This window comes from Calliphora vicina, chromosome 4, assembly GCF_958450345.1.
Source record: "Calliphora vicina chromosome 4, idCalVici1.1, whole genome shotgun sequence".
Lineage (NCBI taxonomy): Eukaryota > Metazoa > Arthropoda > Insecta > Diptera > Calliphoridae > Calliphora > Calliphora vicina.
The window spans coordinates 50,165,389-50,186,458 of NC_088783.1; the positions used below are offsets into that span (position 1 = coordinate 50,165,389).

General features: G+C 29.7%; 1 protein-coding gene across 5 annotated transcripts; it reads left to right on the top strand.

Annotated features, from left to right (window-relative positions):
- Positions 1-202: 202 nt before the first annotated feature.
- X11L lies at positions 203-19,691 on the top strand. 5 transcript variants are annotated; one of them, XM_065506969.1, is made up of 10 exons: positions 203-399; positions 6,423-7,600; positions 7,723-8,502; positions 8,582-8,716; positions 11,607-12,878; positions 12,941-13,235; positions 16,037-16,176; positions 16,447-17,286; positions 17,371-17,511; positions 19,142-19,691. In XM_065506969.1, exons 2-10 carry the CDS (start codon positions 6,875-6,877, stop codon positions 19,211-19,213), a joined length of 4,401 nt encoding a protein of 1,466 aa, XP_065363041.1. In that variant the 5' UTR covers positions 203-399; positions 6,423-6,874; the 3' UTR covers positions 19,214-19,691. The 5 variants fall into 5 exon arrangements, with proteins under 5 accessions (XP_065363041.1, XP_065363040.1, XP_065363039.1 ...); XM_065506968.1 differs by lacking the exon at positions 203-399 and adding an exon at positions 426-775; XM_065506967.1 differs by lacking the exon at positions 203-399 and adding an exon at positions 426-771.
- The last annotated feature ends 1,379 nt before the right edge of the window (positions 19,692-21,070 follow it).

The following is a 21,070-nucleotide window of genomic DNA, read 5'->3' on the forward strand; positions in this document are numbered from 1 at the left end:
CAGAATTATTCATAATTTTAAATATCAAAATTATCGTTATAAATTATTCAATAGCGTGGCAACATTCCACCACCCCAAAGAGCACACCTGTTTTTGTTTGTTTTTCTTTAACACCCGCTACAAGTGTGTTGAATATAAACAGCTGTTCAGCAAATACACCATAACAACGAATGTCAATGCAAAATAAAACCACACGAAAAGATTCAAACAAAAAAGAAGGGACAAAAGTGTAAAGTTTTTTTTTATTGTTTTAGCAAACACTTTTTTTGTTGAGAAGAAAACAGACAGAAATTTTGAGAAAAATTGATTTTGCGGAAAGAAAAGAAAGAAATTGTGTAAATTTTACAAAATAAATTCAAGAAAATTTTAAAAAACAGTGCAATCAAATAACATAAAATGGTAATTAATACACAGATGTATAAGATTCACACACCCAATTCGATAAAAATTGTACAAAAAAGTGAACAAATTTAATTAAAAGTAAAAAGATTTTCGCTGGAGCTGTTGAAAAAAGAAGCAATAGATACAAATTTAAGTATGAAACGACGATGACAGGAAGGAAGTAAAATGGTAGTGATTTATTGATTTTTTACAGAAATAATTTCAAAAATTTAATACAAAACGTACTTAAATCGTGTGCAAATTAAGAAAATTGCTAACAGAAAATAATTGTGCTTAAAGAAAATGTTAAAATTAACAAGTGTTTAAACGAAAAGAAAAAAAATACAGCAGAAAAAAGACCAGACGACGTGCTAAAAGTGGCATTATGTGGCAAGTAATGTTTCTTCCTCATACTTTTTACCATTTTAATGATTCGCAAATCTTTTACAGACTTTTTGCAATAAAAAATATTTCCTCTTGCTGGTAATACTTTTCTATATTATTTTTTTGTGGTGCTTTGAATGGGGTGGAGAATATTAATTGTGTTCTTTTTTTTTTGTGGGTGGCAAAAGATGATGAAGGGAACTTGTTTGCTAATGGCAAAAAAATAATCAAGAAACAAAGGTGTAGTTATGGTTTTACTTATGTTTTCGTTGTTGTTGCGGATTTTTTATTTTTTCAGAAGAATTTTTTGTGTGTATTTTTGTTGAAATGAATGTGTGTATCCACTTTGTGTTGCTGCAATTTTTTCCACCCATTTATTCTTCATTTGTAATGCCAGCCAGTCATTCACTCAGCCTCCGCTAGCTGGCCTGCCACCTTCTACTTTTACGTTGTTGTTTTTCTGTACTGTTCTGTTTGTTCATCTAATGATGCTGCGAATGTTACTGCAACATCATCGTCGTTTATTTTATGCATACATAAACAGAGTATGGCAAAAATATTTGTTATTTTTATTGGTTAGAAATTCCTAATTGAATCCTTATTATAACACCCTTTTACCATGAGTGGCAAGTTATAGATATTGGAGTCGATATAATCATGACCGCCTGTACCTCTGTATGATGAAATCAACCTTCCGTAGTCCTCAAATAACACATGTTACACATCAATACATAACATACATATGTATATCCGTAATAGAACCAGACAACCTCTATTTTTTACCTATTTTTTATCTTTTTATACAAAAAATGTATATCTTGTGATAGCTATTTGAAATACCATTGAAATGGTCGGACCTACAATGGGTCCAAAATCATGGAAAATATTTTTTAAGCCCAATTTTTTTTTTCATAAAAAAATTTTTTTTGATACATTTTTTTCACTAATTTGGAAATTAAAAAAAAATTAAAACAAAAAATTGTTTGCCATAATTTATTTTGTGTTTTTTTTTATAAAATTAAAAAAAAAATATATATGTACATAATTTGGTGTAATGTTTTAATTTTATTTTTTTTTTATTTTTATATTATATACTAGCTGTCTCGACAAACGTTGTTCTGCCATAGCTCTTACAAAGTTTGAAGACTCCCACTATAATAGTACTCCAGATATGCAATAATAAATTTTTACTTTGTATAGGAGGTGCCATGCCCATTATTCCTATATAGGTCAATTGTGGATCTAAACCATCCAGGGACCCACTCAAACACACACAAAAAATATCATCGAAATTGGCGCAACCTTTAAGGAGGAGTTCAGTTACTAACACACGTACAGAAGAATTATATATATAAAGATAATATTAATATACTCAACTGTATTAAAAATTTGTTGGTCAAATTATCATTAACTTTATTTTTCCATAGAAAAACTACCGATAGCAATATTTTCTACAACCAAATTATCTATAACCATATTTTAATAAAGAATTAAAGATATAATTTTTCTACACACAAATTATAAATTACACAAAAATTACGATGAGTTTCTATAGAAAAATGTAGATAACTTCATTTTTCAATTAAACATTATTGATGATTTAATTTTTTAATATGAAAATTATCAGTAACTTTATTTTTCTATAGAAACATAATCAATAATTTAATTTTTTATATAGAAAAATGTTCGAAACTTAATTTTTCTATAGAACAATTACTGATAACTTTATTTTCCATAGAAAAATTGTCGATTTATTTTCCATAGAAAAATTGTCGATTTATTTTTCTATAGAAAAATTGTCGATAACTTTATTTTTCTATAGAAAAATTATCGATAACTTTATTTTTCTATAGAAAAATTATCGATAACTTTATTTTTCTATAGCACAATTATCGATAACCTTATTTTTCTATATAAAAATTGTCGATAACTTTATTTTCTATAGATAAATTGTCGATAAATTAATTTTCCTATAGAAAAATTATCGATTTTCTATAGAAAAATTGACGATAACTTTATTTTTCTATAGAAAAATTGACGATAACTTTATTTTTCTATAGAAAAATTGACGATAACTTTATTTTTCTATAGAAAAATTGTCGATTACTTTATTTTTCTATAGAAAAATTGTCGCTTACTTTATTTTTCTATAGAAAAATTGTCGATTACTTTATTTTTCTATAGAAAAATTGTCGATTACTTTATTTTTCTATAGAAAAATTGTCGATTACTTTATTTTTCTATAGAAAAATTGTCGATTACTTTATTTTTCTTTAGAAAAATTGTCGATTAATTTATTTTTCTATAGAAAAATTGTCGATAACATTAATTTTCTATAGAAAAATTATCGGTAACTTTATTTTTCTATAGAAAAATTGTCCGTAACTTTATTTTTCTATAGAAAAATTATCGATAACTTTATTTTTCTATAGCACAATTATCGATAACTTTATTTTTCTATAGCACAATTATCGATAACTTTATTTTTCTATAGCACAATTATCGATAACTTTATTTTTCTATAGCACAATTATCGATAACTTTATTTTTTTATATAAAAATTGTAGATAACTTTATTTTTCTATAGAAAAACTGTCGATAAATTTATTTTTCTATAGAAAAATTATCGATAAATTTTTCTATAGATTATCTATAAATTATAGATAAATTTGTTTTTCTATAGAAAAATTATAGATAAATTTGTTTTTCTATAGAAAAATTATCGATAAATTTATTTTTCTATAGAAAAATTATCGATAAATTTATTTTTCTATAGATAAATTATCGACAACAGAATTTTTCTATAAACAAATTATTGATAACAGAATTTTTCTATAAACAAATTATTGATAAGATTATTTTTCTACGGAAAAATTATTAATATCTTTATTTATATAGAAAAAATTTATTTATATTTTTTTTTATAGGGAAATTATTGAGAAATTATTTTTTTTGTAGAAAAATTGTCATATCTGTGTTTTTCTATTGAAAAATTGTCGATAACTTTATTTTTGTATCGAAAAATTGTTGATAACTTAATTTTTTACAGAAAAAATATCGACATCAGCATTTTTCTATAAAAAAAAATATCGATAAATTTATTTTTCTATGGAACAATTATCTATATCTTTATTTTTCTATAGATAAATTATCGATAGCATTATTTTTCTAGAGAAAAATTATCGATAGCAATATTTGATTTTTGTTTTGAAAAATGGTCGATAACTAGATTTAAAAAAAATCGATCAGAAAATTTGTCTATAGTAAAATTGATTAGATGATTTTTCTATTCAAAAATGATCGATAACAATATTTTTCTATAGAAAAACTACTGATAACATTTTTTTTTTATAGAGAAGCTATCTAATATTTGTTTTTATAAGAAAACAATCTGTGAGAAACATTAATCCCTGCCACCTGCATTGCGCAATAGTTAAATAACATCTCTTTGTAAAACCCCCTAGATTATATTTTGCCATACACAATATGGATGTTTGGAATCTTGTATGCATACTACCCAAAAACCCCATCATATAGTCTGTTCTTTGCTTTTGTTGAAACATCCTTTTTGTATTTAGTTTTTTTTAGAGGCCAAGTTTACGAGAAATATTATTGAATGACTGCATTCTGGAGTGGTACTACGAGAGTCACTAGTAGACAGACTGCCTTGCAATGGCTGATGTTATTGTAACATTATAATGTATGAGGTAGCAATGAATCCATAGATTTATCTTTTAAAAGGATTTTTCTTACAGTTTGCCTGCCCGACTGAGTGTTTATTTTCATTTGACTTAATCTCTAAATGACATTGGGTGGAGGTTGACCTGAGTCTCTTTCTGTTTTATGTATATCCATACATTTTTTTCCTGTTAATGAATCAATGAATTTTGTTTTGTTTTGGTTTTTTAACAGTCTTTGTTTTAAGATTTATTTCATTTAGTGATTTGTTTGTAAAGGAATGCCAACAAAGTATAGAACAAAAAAATCAATGATTCATAATTCTATTAAGCTTCTAAAAAGTGTAATAATTGGTATTTGAAGTTAGTAGCTGAGTATTATGAATGACATAAGACATTAATGTCAATTAAATATTGTGTTGTATATGAATTTAATTGCTAAATGAATTTGTTAGATATAGATGTATTTATATGAAACTGAAGCTGAAGTATGTGATGGATATTGCATATAAATTATGGCAAATGAAAATATGTAAAGTAATGAATAATGATTTTCATTATTCAGATCACACCTTTTAAAGCTTAATCATTGATGAAGAATATCATAAATAATAAAGTTTCTAATAAACTTATCACTTTTAATAGTACAGGCCTATTTTTATATAAAAAACTTCCTCTTATCGGAAATTATATTGATATTAATATAATCTACAGTAAAACTACTAATACTAAAATAATTTCTATAAAAACATTGTCAATAACTTAATTTTTCTATAGAAAAATTGTCGATAACTTTATTTTCTATAGAAAAATTGTCGATAACTTTATTTTCTATAGAAAAATGTTCGATAACTTTATTTTCTATAGAAAAATGTTCGATAACTTTATTTTTCTATAGAAAAATGTTCGATAACTTTATTTTTCTATAGAAAAATGTTCGATAACTATATTTTTCTATAGAAAAATGTTCGATAACTTTATTTTTCTATAGAAAAATGTTCGGTAACTTTATTTTTCTATAGAAAAATGTTCGGTAACTTTATTTTTCTATAGAAAAATGTTCGGTAACTTTATTTTTCTTTAGAACAATTATAGATAAGAGAAAATTTATCCATAACAGAATTATAAAAAAATTATCGAAAACAAATTTTTTCTATAGATAAGTTATCGATAACAGATTTTTTCTAAAAACAAATTTTCGATAACTTTATTTTTCTATAAACAAATATCGATAACTTTATTATTCTACAAACAAAATATCGATAACTTTATATTTCTATATAAAAATGAGCGATAACAGAATTTTTCTATAGAACAATTATCGATATCTTTATTTTTTTTATAGAAACATTTTTGATAACCTTATTTTCCATAGAAAAATTATCGATAACTTTTTTGTTCTATAGAAAAATTATCGATACCAATTTTTTTCTTAAAAAAATATCGATAACAAATTTTTTCTTTACACAAATTATCGATAACTTTATTTTCCATAGAACAATTATCGATAACTTTATTTTCCTAAAGAAAAATTATCGATAACATTATTTTCCATAGATACATTTTCGATAACTTAATAAAAAGAGATTTCTATATCAAAATTATCGATTTTTTCTATAGAACGATAATAGAAAACTACTAAAATCGTTCTTTAACAAAGGATATCTCATAAATGGTAGATTCCATTTTAAAAGATTATTTTGCCCTCAAAAACTTTTTTCATGGATGCATAGGGTATTGAATATAGTCCCTCGATATATTCTGAAAAAATAAGGTACATATTATTTTAGACATTCCCTTTATTTCTCTAAATAACAAAACAATTTAATTTATGTTATTTTATCATTAATTTTCAAATAGTACCTTCAACCCAGTAGTCTAAAGTTCAATGTTCTTTATTCGCCCTGTAATATCAGCTACTCTTTAATATAATTTCCTACTATTACGTCTTTTAATGTTTCGTTTTCTTTCATTTCGCAGTGAATAAATCCAAATGCAACTTTTAATTTGACGTACGAAAAAGATTAATCCCACTACAACAATGAAATTCAATTAACACAACAAATGTGAAAGGTAAAAGGTGAAAGAAGCTACAAATATTAGAATTTCGAACAGAAAATAGACACAAAGAAAATATGTCTTCATGGACAAATCGAAATACAAGAACAACAATAATAAAACGAATAAAAAAAATTTAAAATCAATTAACTTTAGCTTCTAAATATACACGACTCTCCTCTATTACTACTACTACGACTCTACTTCAACGATATTTTCAAGATAATACTTGAAGTCAATAGCACCAACTTACAGAGAAGAACTAAGTTCAAATTGAATAGAACAATTTGTATGGAAATAGAACAAAAAAAAAAATTCAATTTAAATCAATCACTTTAAGAAAATACACAGTAAATAAGGATTAGAGTAACAACATGAACAGTAGTAGTTCAGATATTCCAATTCCAACAGCAACAACAACAACAGCAGCAGCGGCAGCAGCATTAGAATTGAAAAACAGTCAAAACAATACAACAGCCACAGCAACAACGATACAACGCAGCAGTAACAACAATAACATCAGCTATGGTTCAGCCATGCAACCACCACCGCCACAACACCCAACAACACTGGGTGAATTGTATCATGCCGGCTCAACTGTCACAGGCAGCTTAAATGGTACTAGTATTGGTAGCAGTAATAAAATGCCAGCAACAGTTGATGTTAATGCTGGTGGTATAGTGTGTGGTGGTGGTGCAGCCATGAGTAGTGCTGTTTGTAATGTCAACAACATTGCAGCAGTGGCACAAACAACAGCAACAACAACAACTAATAGCAGTACTAGCAGCATTAGTATGCATGATTTTGATAACAGGCAATCAATAAATAATGGAGCAGCATCACTGAGTGGCCTTATGGTTGGTAGCTGTGGTGTTATAGGCAGTGGGGGTGGGACCATTGGCTCTAAGCCCCAAGAACGTTATGTATGGGAAATGCGTGCGCGCAGCCCTAATGTAACACCAGCCAGCACGGTACTTAATTCACCAGATCTTAATACAGACATGCAGTACAGCATACATCCTCATCAGAGACAGTTGCAACAGATACGTGTTGGTCGCAGTCCTGGTAGTCAATTTGAACAGCACAATATACTGCCACAGGTGGGTTTTATTTACATTTAATTTCCCCTCCCTTCTCCTTCATCCACAATGTGTTTACATAATAAAATATTATAAAAAACTTTTTGCAAATTTAATTTAAACTTTTGATTTATTTATTTCAGGGCCTGGCCTCACCAGGTTCTCCCACAGATGTTGGCAAAGCCGATGGTCAGTGTTTGAGAGACGGCGAAATTGTAGTGTTTGATGACATCGACACCAACTGGATGAATAAATCAAATAATTCATATTCTTCAAATCATTCCAATCATGCACGCGATTCATATCATGGCAATGAAGACATACTAAAAGTCACCAAAATGATTGGTCAACTACCCATTGCCGAATATGAGGGTTCACCCAGACGTTTTGGCAATCAACCGCAAACAATGAAAACCAACTCAACAACCACTGGAAATAATAGCATGGTGCCCAAAAGGCCTCCCGGATTTCCACAACGTGTCTCGCCCATGACTTCGTTAACGCCACAACAACAGCAGCAACAACACCAAGAAGCTGCCCATGCCCGGCACCAGCAAATGCAACAGCAACATCAATTTTATGCTCAAGCCACCAGCAGTGGCAGTTGTACTAATTCCTCCATCTATAACAACGATGGCAATAACAAATCGATTGGTAATCTCATAGACATCGATGCCGATGACGAGGATATTGTCTCCTCCTCGTTGGCCCAACAGTCACAACAAACGCCACCAACATCATCATCGACATCAACTCACAACAATGACTTGTCGTTGGGCAATAAAGTCAAGACTCCTACATTTGATTATTTATATGAATTTTCAGAAACTCGCAAAGTTTTAGAGGAATTTTTCAAAGCAAATCCAGAGGATGAAAAACGTTTTACGGATTTCACTGAAAGTGGTGATGATATGGGTAGTTGTGTATGTATTTTTAGTTAGTAGTAGTCATATAAATGTAAAATGTATGTATTTATATTAAATTGTTTGTAATTTTCTACAGGATACCCATCATGAGTATGTGCATCATCACGATGATGAAAATAAACATATCGAACAGGCTTACATAGGTCAACGTTTAGCTAGAATACCCAAAGATGAATTATATATGGTGCATCGTTCTCCTACTAAGAAACAGGTGAGTTAATGAGGTTTTTTTTTAAAAAAAAGACTACTTATTGAAAGTTAAAATTGCATGAATATCTTTAGCCAAAATACGTGGATTTTAACATCAGTTCTTTGCTGTATTCAGTTTTTATTCAAACATCAAATCAGATATGTCTTTGTTATATTTTTTTATTACTAAAACTAAAGCAAAATTAAAGTACGAGACCAGTGACAAACATAAACTAATATTGATCGTAAGATTAAGTTTACTGTAGAGTGTTACACTTTTTAGAGGATATAAAAGAAAATATATTTTGTTAAAGATGTCGCCAGCCACAAAGCGGATGTCATAACTTTCCGAAGCCCCAAAATAACTTAAAAACTTGATTAATGCATCAATATGTCGGGAATAGTCCTATTATACACCAAGAATATTATTTTTCGTCTTAAAATGTTTTTTTGAACAAACATTTTTTTTAGTGAAGGGTATATAAAATTCAGAAAATACGAATATAGCATTCTTGTTTATTTGAATTACAAATTGATGGTTGTAGCCGCCCTATTTTCCATAAGAATACTTAAATAATGATGTTATCTCCGTACCAAAGTTAGATTATTGACTCTAGATTGGACAAATGTCGCACAGAGCCATTGTCCATAGAGAGCAAAGGTCCATTATGTTTATAATTCCTCTCTCTTCTCCTCCTTTTCTATAAAAGAAATGATATTATCTTCTTACTCTTATATACAGATATTTAGAACCATTTAGTCATCTTCATATATTCTAGTATGATCATTAGTTCATAATTTTACTTTTGGCAGAATTAATGCTAAACATCGATTAATGGCCGAATTTGAACCCGATTTTTATAGCGTAAACTACAAAGTTTTTTTTTTTTAATTTTAAAACAAGTACCGCTGAATCACACCGATTGCTAACCGAAGCTTATGGTGAATGTATTTTATCGATTTCAACGTGCGAGAAATGTTTAGTGCGGTTCAGAATTGGTGATTTTGACATGGAAGACAAAGATCGCCCAGGCCAGCCAAAAATGTTTAAAGGCCAAGAATTGGAGGCATTACTCCATGAAGATTGTTGTCAAACTTAACAAGAACTTGCAAAATCATTGGGAGCTACTAAAGCAGCAATTTAAAAACGTTTGCGATCAACAGGATTCATCCAAAAGCAGGGGAATTGAGTACCACATGAATTGAAGCCGAAATGCATTGAAATACGATTTTGTATGTCCGAAATGATGTCTGAACACTATTAAAGAAAATCGTTTTTGAACCGATTGTACGATAACCCGAAGCATAAGAGATCGTATGTGAAGCCCGGCCAACCAGCCGAATCGACACCAAAGCTAAATATACATGGCGCTAAGGTAATTCTCTCTATTTTGTGGGAGCAAAAGGGTCCTATATATTATGAGCTGCTGCAATCTGACACAGAGAACCTACTGATTCCTTTGAAGCGAGCCAGACATGAAACAGTTATATTTCATCATGACAACGCTTGGCCAAAGAACTTAAATTGAAGTGGCTGGAAGGTTTTGCCTCAACCTCTTTATAGTCCAGACTGTACCAGAAAGATGGGAACAGCTCATAGCTAACAATGGTCAATACTTTGGTGAAGGGTACACATATGTATAAGATTCGGCACATCCGAAGATAGCTCCCTTACTTGTTTTTGAAATTACATTACAGTTCAGTGAGATTTGGATAATTAATAATCCAGAAGTATTTTGGAATATTTCTTATCCAGATCTTATATTGTATTTTTGGTCTCTTTTACTAACATTCGGGCATTAATATGGCTTTTGATTATTTTTGAAAAGGCTAAAATATTCCATTCAAAATTCCACTCAAAATGTGGCAGCTGATTATATAGCTGCCACAATTCATATAAATAGAATAGAAAAACTCAGCAATGAACGATTTATACAATTTTCCAAACCAAATGTGACGTCTTTGATCCAACCGATGGATCAGGGTGAAATATGGAGCTTTAAATGTCATCGAAAAACTATAGTGCAAAAACTATTCACGTCAATCAATAGATACGAATTTAAGAAAGCGTTTAACATCAAGAAAGCACTGTTGTCAATTAATAATGCTTGGAACGCTGTTACTTCTGCAGTTTTGAAAAATGCGTAGAATAACATACTCTGCCCAGAAAATGAAATGCTGTGGGCATATGTCCGAAATTTAATAAAATCCTTATATTATTTAAGCATGTACATAAAATCCTTTAAAAAACTACTCAAAATTGGTACTCAATAAACCGGGAAAATTGATTATCCAGAATCGTCCGGTCCCGACCAATACGGATAATCGAGGTCCCACTGTATTGAAAATGATAGAAAAATTCACAAAATTTTAAAATTATTATTTTTTCTTTTGATAAATTGTTAAATTTCATTAAGTTTTACAGACATTTTTCTTAAATTAAAACATGACTTACGACACTTTCAAAATAAGGGGTTAATTTTTAACAGAGAATTTAAAAATCTACGAACAACAGCGATTTCAGCTTTAACATTTATTTTAGATTATTTAAATCGGAAATATTCTCTTTAGTTTAAATCTCAGACAATTAACTGCGAATATGTAGTATAATATAATATGTTCAACATTTAACTATGCTCTACTTATAAACGTACTAACTCAACGAATTTTTTCATAAGTTCATTGTCAAATGCACAAATCCAAACTACCATGAACAGAAATTCTATTTGTTTTTATTGTAATCCATTTGCCGCATTTCAAACATGTTCTCTAAAACCCCAAGTGAGACAGCAGCAAATGGAAAATGTGCTATTTATGTATTTATAGACCACAGAAACCAATAAATGTGTGTTTTTTTTAGTTTGAAAAATAAAGATTTTTTCATATTTATTTTTGTCGTTGCATATTGACAGAAACAAATAATACAACAACAACAGCAGCAGCAGCTACAACAACAACACCAGCCACCGCCACAACAACACCATCATCAACAGCAACAACTACAACAACAACAACATCAACAGCAGTACCAACAACCACAACAGCAATGTGATAATAATATTGTGTATAATGACAACAACGACATTGAGCTGTATATCGATTCAAACAGTCGTAGCAGTGGTGATTTAGCTGACACAGAATTGGAGGCGAATTTACGGCATCATTCACGTAATTTCACATTGTCTCCGGAGACAACTGATTACGATTCCAACTGTGGCGATTTGGATAGTCTTTCGAACGATATAAATTGCACCACAGACTATGGCAAATTGTACACCAGTATGCCAGTATTAGAAGACGGCTTATCGAGTGGTCATGCATCGGATACAGAAAATAATTGTCAAAATAAATACGAAACAAATGGTGATGATAACAACGGCAGTTGTGAGGGCGGTTTAAACGAGAAACATCATCAACACCAGCACCAGCATCAACAAGAAATGTTGGAACAAAACAAATACAATAATAGTTTGACACAAGAGTGCATGGATAATAATTATAGTACAGCAGCCAATAATTTGATAACAAATTTGGTGAATATTGAGGAAAGTGTTAGAGTTGGAGGTGGTGGCATGGTTGTGGGCGGTTTAATCGATGTAGACGAGTTGAATTCATGCAAACTTCTACAACAACAGCAGCAGCTGCATCATCATCAGCAGCAAAGTCAATGTAATGATTTAATGAATACGGATAGTGGTTGTTGCAATTTAGCTTCCTTAAATACATCCAACGAATTAAGCAACGATTCTTCAAATTATGAGCCGATATATGCCACGGTTAATAAACATCCACAACAACAGCAGCAGATACAACAACAACAACAATCACCACCACCGCCACCAGCTCCGCAACCGCATCGCCAGCAGCAACAACAGCAGCAGCAAACACGTGTTAAACATCCAGGTCGTGCGGAATCAGTAGAAATACAAGAAGCCATGAAGGAAATACGTTCTGCTCTACAAAGAGCCAAAACTCAACCCGAAAAATTGAAATTTTGTGATGAAGTTTTGCCACCTGGTCCAGATTCCCCGATATGGGTGCCACGTAAAAGTAATGCAGATTGCAACAACGTTAACTCTTCAAATAAATCACATTGTGATGAGGAAGAACAAGACACCGATTTGGAAACTGATCGTTTGTTGGGGCAACAAAGAACCGATGATCAGGATTTTTTCGATGACAAGGTAATAACTACAAACATATTAAATACACCATTATATTAACTCTATTCTCTCTATTCTTGCAGACAATTTGGCCTAAAACATCACACGTTGGTTCTTCCGAACATTCGCCCACCTCTTCGGACATCACCAATAATTTACACATCAAGCCACAGCCCTTCTCATCGGCTACCATACGCCAGGGTATTGGCACATCTCTAACACCAAATTCACCCGACCACTGTCAAATAGTGGGCGGTTCCGATGTAGCAGTTACATCGCCAGAAAAACTGCAATACACTAAAAGTCCCACGGGTTCTATAAAATCCCTTAAGGATTCAGCTAATAGTGATAAAAAGGCTAAATCACGCAATAAAGAGGGTAAGTAGTTGTTGTCTAGTTCTTTTTTTGTTTAAGTGTAATTTAATTTTAATCAATAGATTTAATGTGAAACTCTATTTCTCTTTCTCTGTCCGTAATGTCTTCTTTTTGCACGCATTCTCTATAAAATTTAAATTAAACGTTAAATTAAATGTGTGTGTTCTGTCATATGAATGTAAAACAAAAATAAAATCCTTGACATAATGTAAGTTTAAACAACAAAAGAACGTATTGTATTAATTAATGTTTGTCTACATAGATACATACATTGTTTTTTTATATATATATTTTTTTTGTTGTAATAAGTACCTTTTATTACTTTCTGTTTGTTTTTCTGTAATTGTATTTTATGTGTTTTAAATGCATTCATTGTGTGTTAGAGATAAGTGATGATTATATACATACATATATACATTTCTATGTATATATAAATTTTGATTTTAATTCGCGTTGAAGTAAAATGATACAAATATGTATTTAAATAGTGTGTTCCATTCAACTTAAAATTCTCAAATGTCTGTCAGAAGTTATATTGTACTGCTTTTTTTTGCCTCAGACAAAAAAACCGTGGGATAATTTTATTTGTTTTGAGTTTTATTTGTAATTTTAAACAGTTTTCATATAAAGAATATAATGAAGGTATTCATGTCACCATTTATAACCCTTGCGAACGTGAATACCTTTATTGTATTTTGCTCTTTTGGAAAGAACATACGACACGACTCACTATAGGGTATTTATCGATTTTGTAAAACTTTCGTGAAGAGCTGGTCTTACCATCCGGCCGAATAGCGAATAGTTTCCATTACAAATTTGTGAATTTATTTATTATAAATTTATCGCTCATTTCACACAATTTTTGTTCTTCCTTCTACAAACTTATCCCGTTCTAAAATCTTTTCCTCAATTCTACTCGCCGCTGTCCACAGACAAAATTAATGACTAAACAGTCTGCACAATGTTTGAAAATATGGATCTATAAGCAACTATAAAGGCATCACATTCGTCAACCACTCTTTCTTTCGATATTGAAGCTGTCCATCAGACTATCTTCCAAATATGTGCACTATCTTGGATGGTAATAATTGCTGGCTGAAAATATGGATACATTTTCTACACTCTGACTTTCCTAGGTCACTTTATTTTACCAATTCCCGATCTGAACATCTGCATAACCTAGATCTCAGTAGCTTTAATGCAAACATAGCCATAATTCAGTACTTAACGATAAGTAAGAAAACTAACTCGTAAATAGAAAGTTTAATAATAGCCTGTATAATGATTTTCCGACTTCCTTTGAATTCAGCTTCATCCTCGAATAACTATAGTGCGGAAGAAATTACCATCCACAGTAGAAGAATTATCAGTGCGACGAAGTAAGTTACAGTCGGAATTATGTTTGCAGAAACCACTATATCCAACCCCAAATGTTTCGCTTAGTCATTGAGAATCCAGTGTTAGAGGGAGATAAAACTAAACGAAGTTTTAGGACATCTTAAATTATTTGACTGGCCGCCAGTCGTAGGGTTTAAGATACCTACTCAAATCTCCGGTTTAACGATTACTGAAGTCGGTGTAAAATCTCCCGTACATTTTATATTCAACCTTTCTAAACTCCTATAGCCTCTACAAAGAGGGAAAGTAATTAGCTACGGCTGTACCATCATGATGATTGGACACAATGTGGTTCAATGAAAACTACTATTTCGTTATTGAACATCGTTGATCTGATTAGCATTTTATTGCAATTTTTATTTCTTATTTGGCCAAAAAATGTCCAACCCTGGGACCAGATTATACTTACCCAAAGGTTCGAGCTGCGCTGAATTTGACCTCAGAATATGCCCAGGTTTTCCAAAAATCTTAGCCTAAAATTGGACTAATTTAGTTTTTTTTTGCCATATTTGAGCCGTTCTACCAATCTTACAAAATAAATGTTTAACCTCTGTTTTATCTTGTTCCTTCTTTGAGATATTTTCGCTATGATTGCAAAAAATTCGATTTTTCGATAGATTTCGCCTTTATTTTACGACAAACTTATAAGTCACAATTTGAAGTCATTAAAAATCCTTTTTGAATTTGGTGAGAGTCTGTTCAAATCATTAATGAGATGTGTTTTATGATTTCAAATACAACCCAGAAAACATTCGCATTTCTATTTCCAATTGAATATCAGAAATGTCCAATTATATTTCAGAATTTTCTAATTGTATTTTAGAATATTCCAATTCAGAAGATTTCATTTATAATTCAGAAAATTCTAATTGTGTTTCAGAATTTTCAAATTGTATATCAGAAATTTCCATTTGTATTTCAGAATTTTTCATTGGTATTTAAAAAGTTTCTAATTTTATTTCAGAATTTTTCAATTGTTTTTCAGAAATTTCTATTTGTATTTCAGAAATTTTCATTGGTATTGCTATTTGAATTTTCTGAATTACAAATTGAATATACGCTTATCTCGTCAACTATTTGAACACTGTGAACATGCCTTTAGTTAATAGACAAACGTATGATTAATTATTTTATTATTTTCCTTTTCTTAGAATTTAACTGTTTTTAGTACAAACAATAATTATTTATAAATATAAACATACTAAAAATTTGCAAATTTGTATGCTAGCTACGTGCTCTCTCTCCTCTTATGGAATTTAACACTAGCTTGCTAGTAGCATACAAATTTACTTTATTAAGGTGTCATTTAGTGTTTAATGTTGTAGAAATATATCTAAGAGTTAATAACAAACAATGCAGTATGTTTTTTAAATATAGATATTATAATTTTCCTTATATTAATATAGGTTTTTTGGATCCGGCAGTACTAATTGAAGGTGTGCTATTTCGTGCCCGATATTTAGGCTCCACACAGTTGGTATGTGAGGGTCAGCCAACAAAATCTACACGAATGATGCAGGCCGAAGAGGCGGTATCACGTATAAAGGTGAGTACAATTTTTAACTAACTTTAAACAATGTTATATCATTTCCCCTTTTGAACTCAAAGCTAGAAAGATTTAATTAAAACATTAAACTAAATTTATAAAACATTTCCCTTTTATTAAATGCTGCTTAATTAATAATATTGTATGTTGTAGGCTTTGGTAAGTTATAAATAATACAAATCCCATTAAACTTAAAACCTTATTGTATAAAATCTCCTGTACATAATATAAATATAAAAATAATTAATTTTGTGTAATTATTTGTTGCAGGCTCCCGAAGGCGAAAATCAACCTTCTACTGAAGTCGATTTATTCATATCAACTGAAAAGATTATGGTCCTTAATACGGACCTCAAAGAGATCATGATGGATCATGCTTTGCGTACCATTTCCTATATTGCCGATATTGGTGATTTAGTTGTATTAATGGCACGCAGAAGATTTGTCCATTCCGATCCTTGTTCGGCGGCAGACAATGAATCATCCGGTGGCATTGCTAAAGACAAAGATTCCAAAGAGAATGGTTCCTCATCTGCCTCAAACAAACAGAATCGTACACCAAAAATGATTTGTCATGTTTTCGAAAGTGACGAAGCTCAATTTATAGCTCAATCCATAGGTCAAGCCTTTCAGGTGGCCTACATGGAATTCCTCAAAGCCAATGGCATTGAAAATGAGAATTTAGCTAAAGAAATGGATTATCAAGAGGTGCTCAATAGCCAGGAGATTTTCGGTGATGAATTGGAAATCTTTGCTAAAAAAGAATTACAAAAAGAGGTGGTCGTACCGAAAGCCAAAGGTGAAATACTAGGTGTGGTCATCGTAGAATCCGGTTGGGGTTCCATGTTGCCGACGGTGGTTATAGCAAATCTGATGTCGGGTGGTGCTGCTGCACGTTGTGGTCAATTGAATATTGGAGATCAATTGATTGCCATTAATGGCTTAAGTTTGGTGGGTCTTCCGTTGTCTACATGCCAGAATTACATACGAAATGCTAAAAATCAAACTGCGGTTAAGTTTACTGTTGTACCATGTCCTCCAGTGGTTGAGGTGAAAATATTGCGTCCTAAAGCACTATTCCAATTGGGTTTTAGTGTTCAAAATGGAGTGGTGAGTGTTGATAATGGTTTAAAAGGAAATTTAAGATTTCTGAATGGTTGTTATTGGTTGTTATTGGTTTTTATGTGTTTTCAGATTTGTAGTTTATTACGCGGCGGTATAGCGGAACGTGGCGGTGTTAGAGTTGGTCATCGTATTATAGAAATTAACAATCAGAGTGTTGTGGCTGTGCCACACGACACCATTGTCAAACTCCTATCATCCTCAGTGGGAGAGGTAAGTGAGATTATTTATTATGCCCTTCACCATCAGTGAGTGAAGAATATATATACACTGGATCGTTATAGATTTCAGATAGCCATGTCCGTCCGTCTGTTGAAGTTTCTGAAGACCCCAAATAACTTACATACATGATTGATACATAAATATTATCCGCTATAGTCCAACTTAGGTTATTATTTAAAATCGAAAAAAATCTGCCCACAAATGGCGTATTTTTTATTGATTTACAATAGATGGCGTATCTTTTAAAAGCGGTTCACTGTGGTTCCAAATCAAAATCTAGGTGGACAAAATTAAAAAAATACGTTTTCATGTGTTTCTGAAACTAAATTTTTAAAAAGATCTGTATTTACTATATTTCAAGTTACAGTAGGGTCTAGATATATAAAATTCAATAATAAATAAAGAAATATTTCTAAAAATTCCATTCTGTAAAAATGAAAAAAAAGTATTTCGGCGGGTGCTGGCGGCTACAATTTTTTACAAAGACATTCCCCAGAAGTTTCTTTAAATGATGTATATAGTCATTGGACGGGCTTCGACGGTCTTTTTTTTGGCAAGCTATAACATTCTTAGAAAAAAAAATATCAGATTATTTGAGAGCCAAGTTTAAAGGACTATAACAGGAAAATGGATAGGCCCATAAATATAAGATATACACTTAATAAAAGCCTATATCAATGTTTATCTATGTTTTGAAGTATGAATTTTTATATGGTAAAACAATTGAGATATATCTAATTTAGTAAAGCAGTAAAATATTAAAAAAAATTAACGAAAATATGATTCAAAATTTGTTGAACTTCTGTCGCTTCTGTCGAGAAATCGAAATGTCCAATTGAAAAACCATTTGTATTGGAGGAGAGCAGATTGTCAGCTTCCGAAAAAACTTAGTTTTTCCAAATTCTGAAGATACCGATTTTCATAATTTTGTCCACCTAGATTTTGATTTGAGTGCGGTTTTTGTTTTTAATAACTTATATGTCATTTTGAAGGGCACATATCTGTCATTTATTCTCACTTGGTTATTGAACATTAGAGTTTAAACATCTAAGTTTTTTTTACTTCGAAAATGTCAAATTTTGTACCAACAAAGCGTCATATTCAGGAAGTTTTACTTTACTTCTTTAATTTAAAAAAAGTGCCGCTGAAGCAATACCTGTTAAAAACTATTTAGAATGAGGTGACTGGGAAGTTTTGCTTCACCCGCTTTATAGTCCAGAACACTCTCTTCTCTGGAACAGAGTCTCCGAGCAGTTCTTTTGGCTCGGAATCCAAATGTTGCCAGAAAGATGGGAAAAGGGCATAGCTAACAATGGCCAATACCGTAAAAAATCTGTACATATTTTTCCTGAAGTATACTTTGATGAAGATTCGGCACAGCCGAATACAGCACTCTTTCTTGTTTTTGTATATGATTGGGTATTTGTTGGGCAATGGGTTCGCACCAGAAAACACTTGCTGTGATAGAGAAAATATTGTTGGATTATAGTAATTTTCATAAGGCAATCAAAGTGATATATTTTTCTACTATATTAAAGATAAGAATTCAAAATAAAGGACTTACTATTTTACACATGTCTTTCAACATTTTTTTTTTTTAAATAAAACTCTGCTTTTTCAGATTTTAATGAAAACTATGCCCACTTCCATGTTTCGTTTGCTGACGGGTCAAGAAACACCTATTTATATCTAAATCTACATTTATATTTTTATTAAGCATTAAGACCTCTAACGAAATCATTATTAATACTAGTATTAATCAACTAATTACTATTATTATTAATACATATACAATTTATGTTTCAATTAATTTGTAATTTATAATTTCATACGAATTTCACAACTTTATAAGATTCTTAAAACAAACAAAACAAAAACAAAAACCTACATACATATTTACTTACAATACTACGACTTAGGCAGCAGCAGTTAGATGATATAAATTATATAATTACAACTCAAAAGCTTTTACGATTAAAGCTTTAAAACAACACATAAGGCAAACAATTTTTGGCTCAAAAGCTAAAGCTTATAAAACAACAATTTAAACGAAATTAAATATTTTTCTGTTTGTTTATTTTTATTTCATTTTAAATGAATTAAAGTAACAATCTTAAATAAGTTAAGAAACAATTTTTAGAAAATATCACTTAGAACTAAAAACAAACACTCTTTTTTTATAAAGAAAGACTGACAAAAAAATTGTGTTGAATTTATAAGAAAACTCCTTTTTTCTTTAAAAACTAAAAAAATATATTTCATTTCCTTTCAAAAAAACAAAAAAAAAAACATAAATAAATACTCATTTATTGTTCAACATAACTGCTGCTAAATTGCATTTAGCTAAAAGTTTATATGAAATTATATAGAAATTAACAAAGCAAAACAAACATCCAATTGTTACCAATTTTTGTTTTCTTATTATATAAAGGAATATTGTAATTAATCTCTAAAAACGAAACCCTAAACAAATTATTCTATTGTATTAACTAAATATTAATTATAGCATGTTATTAGTTTAACTCTTAACAAAATTTAGTGCCATTTTGTTCCATTAAACAATTATTACTCTTCATTTTTAAGTTGTTATTTAAATATTTAAGTTATACATATGCATTTATTGTTTATTCTTTTACTTTTTTTTTTATTAATTTTTGCAATATTTGAAGAATAATTATGAATTTATTAGCAATTTATCTTAGTATTGTTTTTAAGTTATTATAAAGTTTTATTTTATATACATAAATAATTGTATGTATTTCATTTGTAATTGATTTATAATTTATTTAGTTAATTTATCATTTACTAACAAAAAAAATTTCTTTATATTTTTATACAAAAAAAAAGAAATACATAATCATTTTTAAGTTTAACAAAAAATTATTTTATATTTTTATACCAAAAATTTATTATCTAACAAACGAATGTATAAATAAAATACATTTTTATAATGTATTTGCTGTAATCAAGGGAAAATTAATTGTAAATTTATGTTTGAGTTTAGGTTTTAGGATACATTTTAGAAATCGTTATGTATTAAGGAAGATAGATCTTGGAATGAATTTCGTATTTTTTTGAACATTTACATAATTTCGAATATTAAAGAAAATGTTTGAATTTTTCGAAAACTATTGAAACTGTTTGATACTTTGCTGAAGAAAAATGGTAAATATCTTTGTTCGAAAATTTCGAATTCTATAAAAAATAGCTAGAAAGTTTTAATAACAATTTCGAAATTTAAAAATTTTCAATAATTTTGAAATTTTTTTTTATTATATTTTTGTTTTTAAATTTCAAAATATTTATAATTTTGTATTTATCAATCATTTTTAATATTTCCGAATTTTATAAAAATTTTCAATAATTTCAAACAAATTTGATAGAAAATTTTCTATAAATTAATTTTTTTTATTTTAACAATTTTGAAAATTTTGTATTTTTTACTTTTAAATTTTCAATAATTTCGAAATATTTAATCACTTCGAAATTTACAATATTTTTAAAATCTTTAGAAAATTTTTAAATGTCATAAAATATTTATAGACAATTA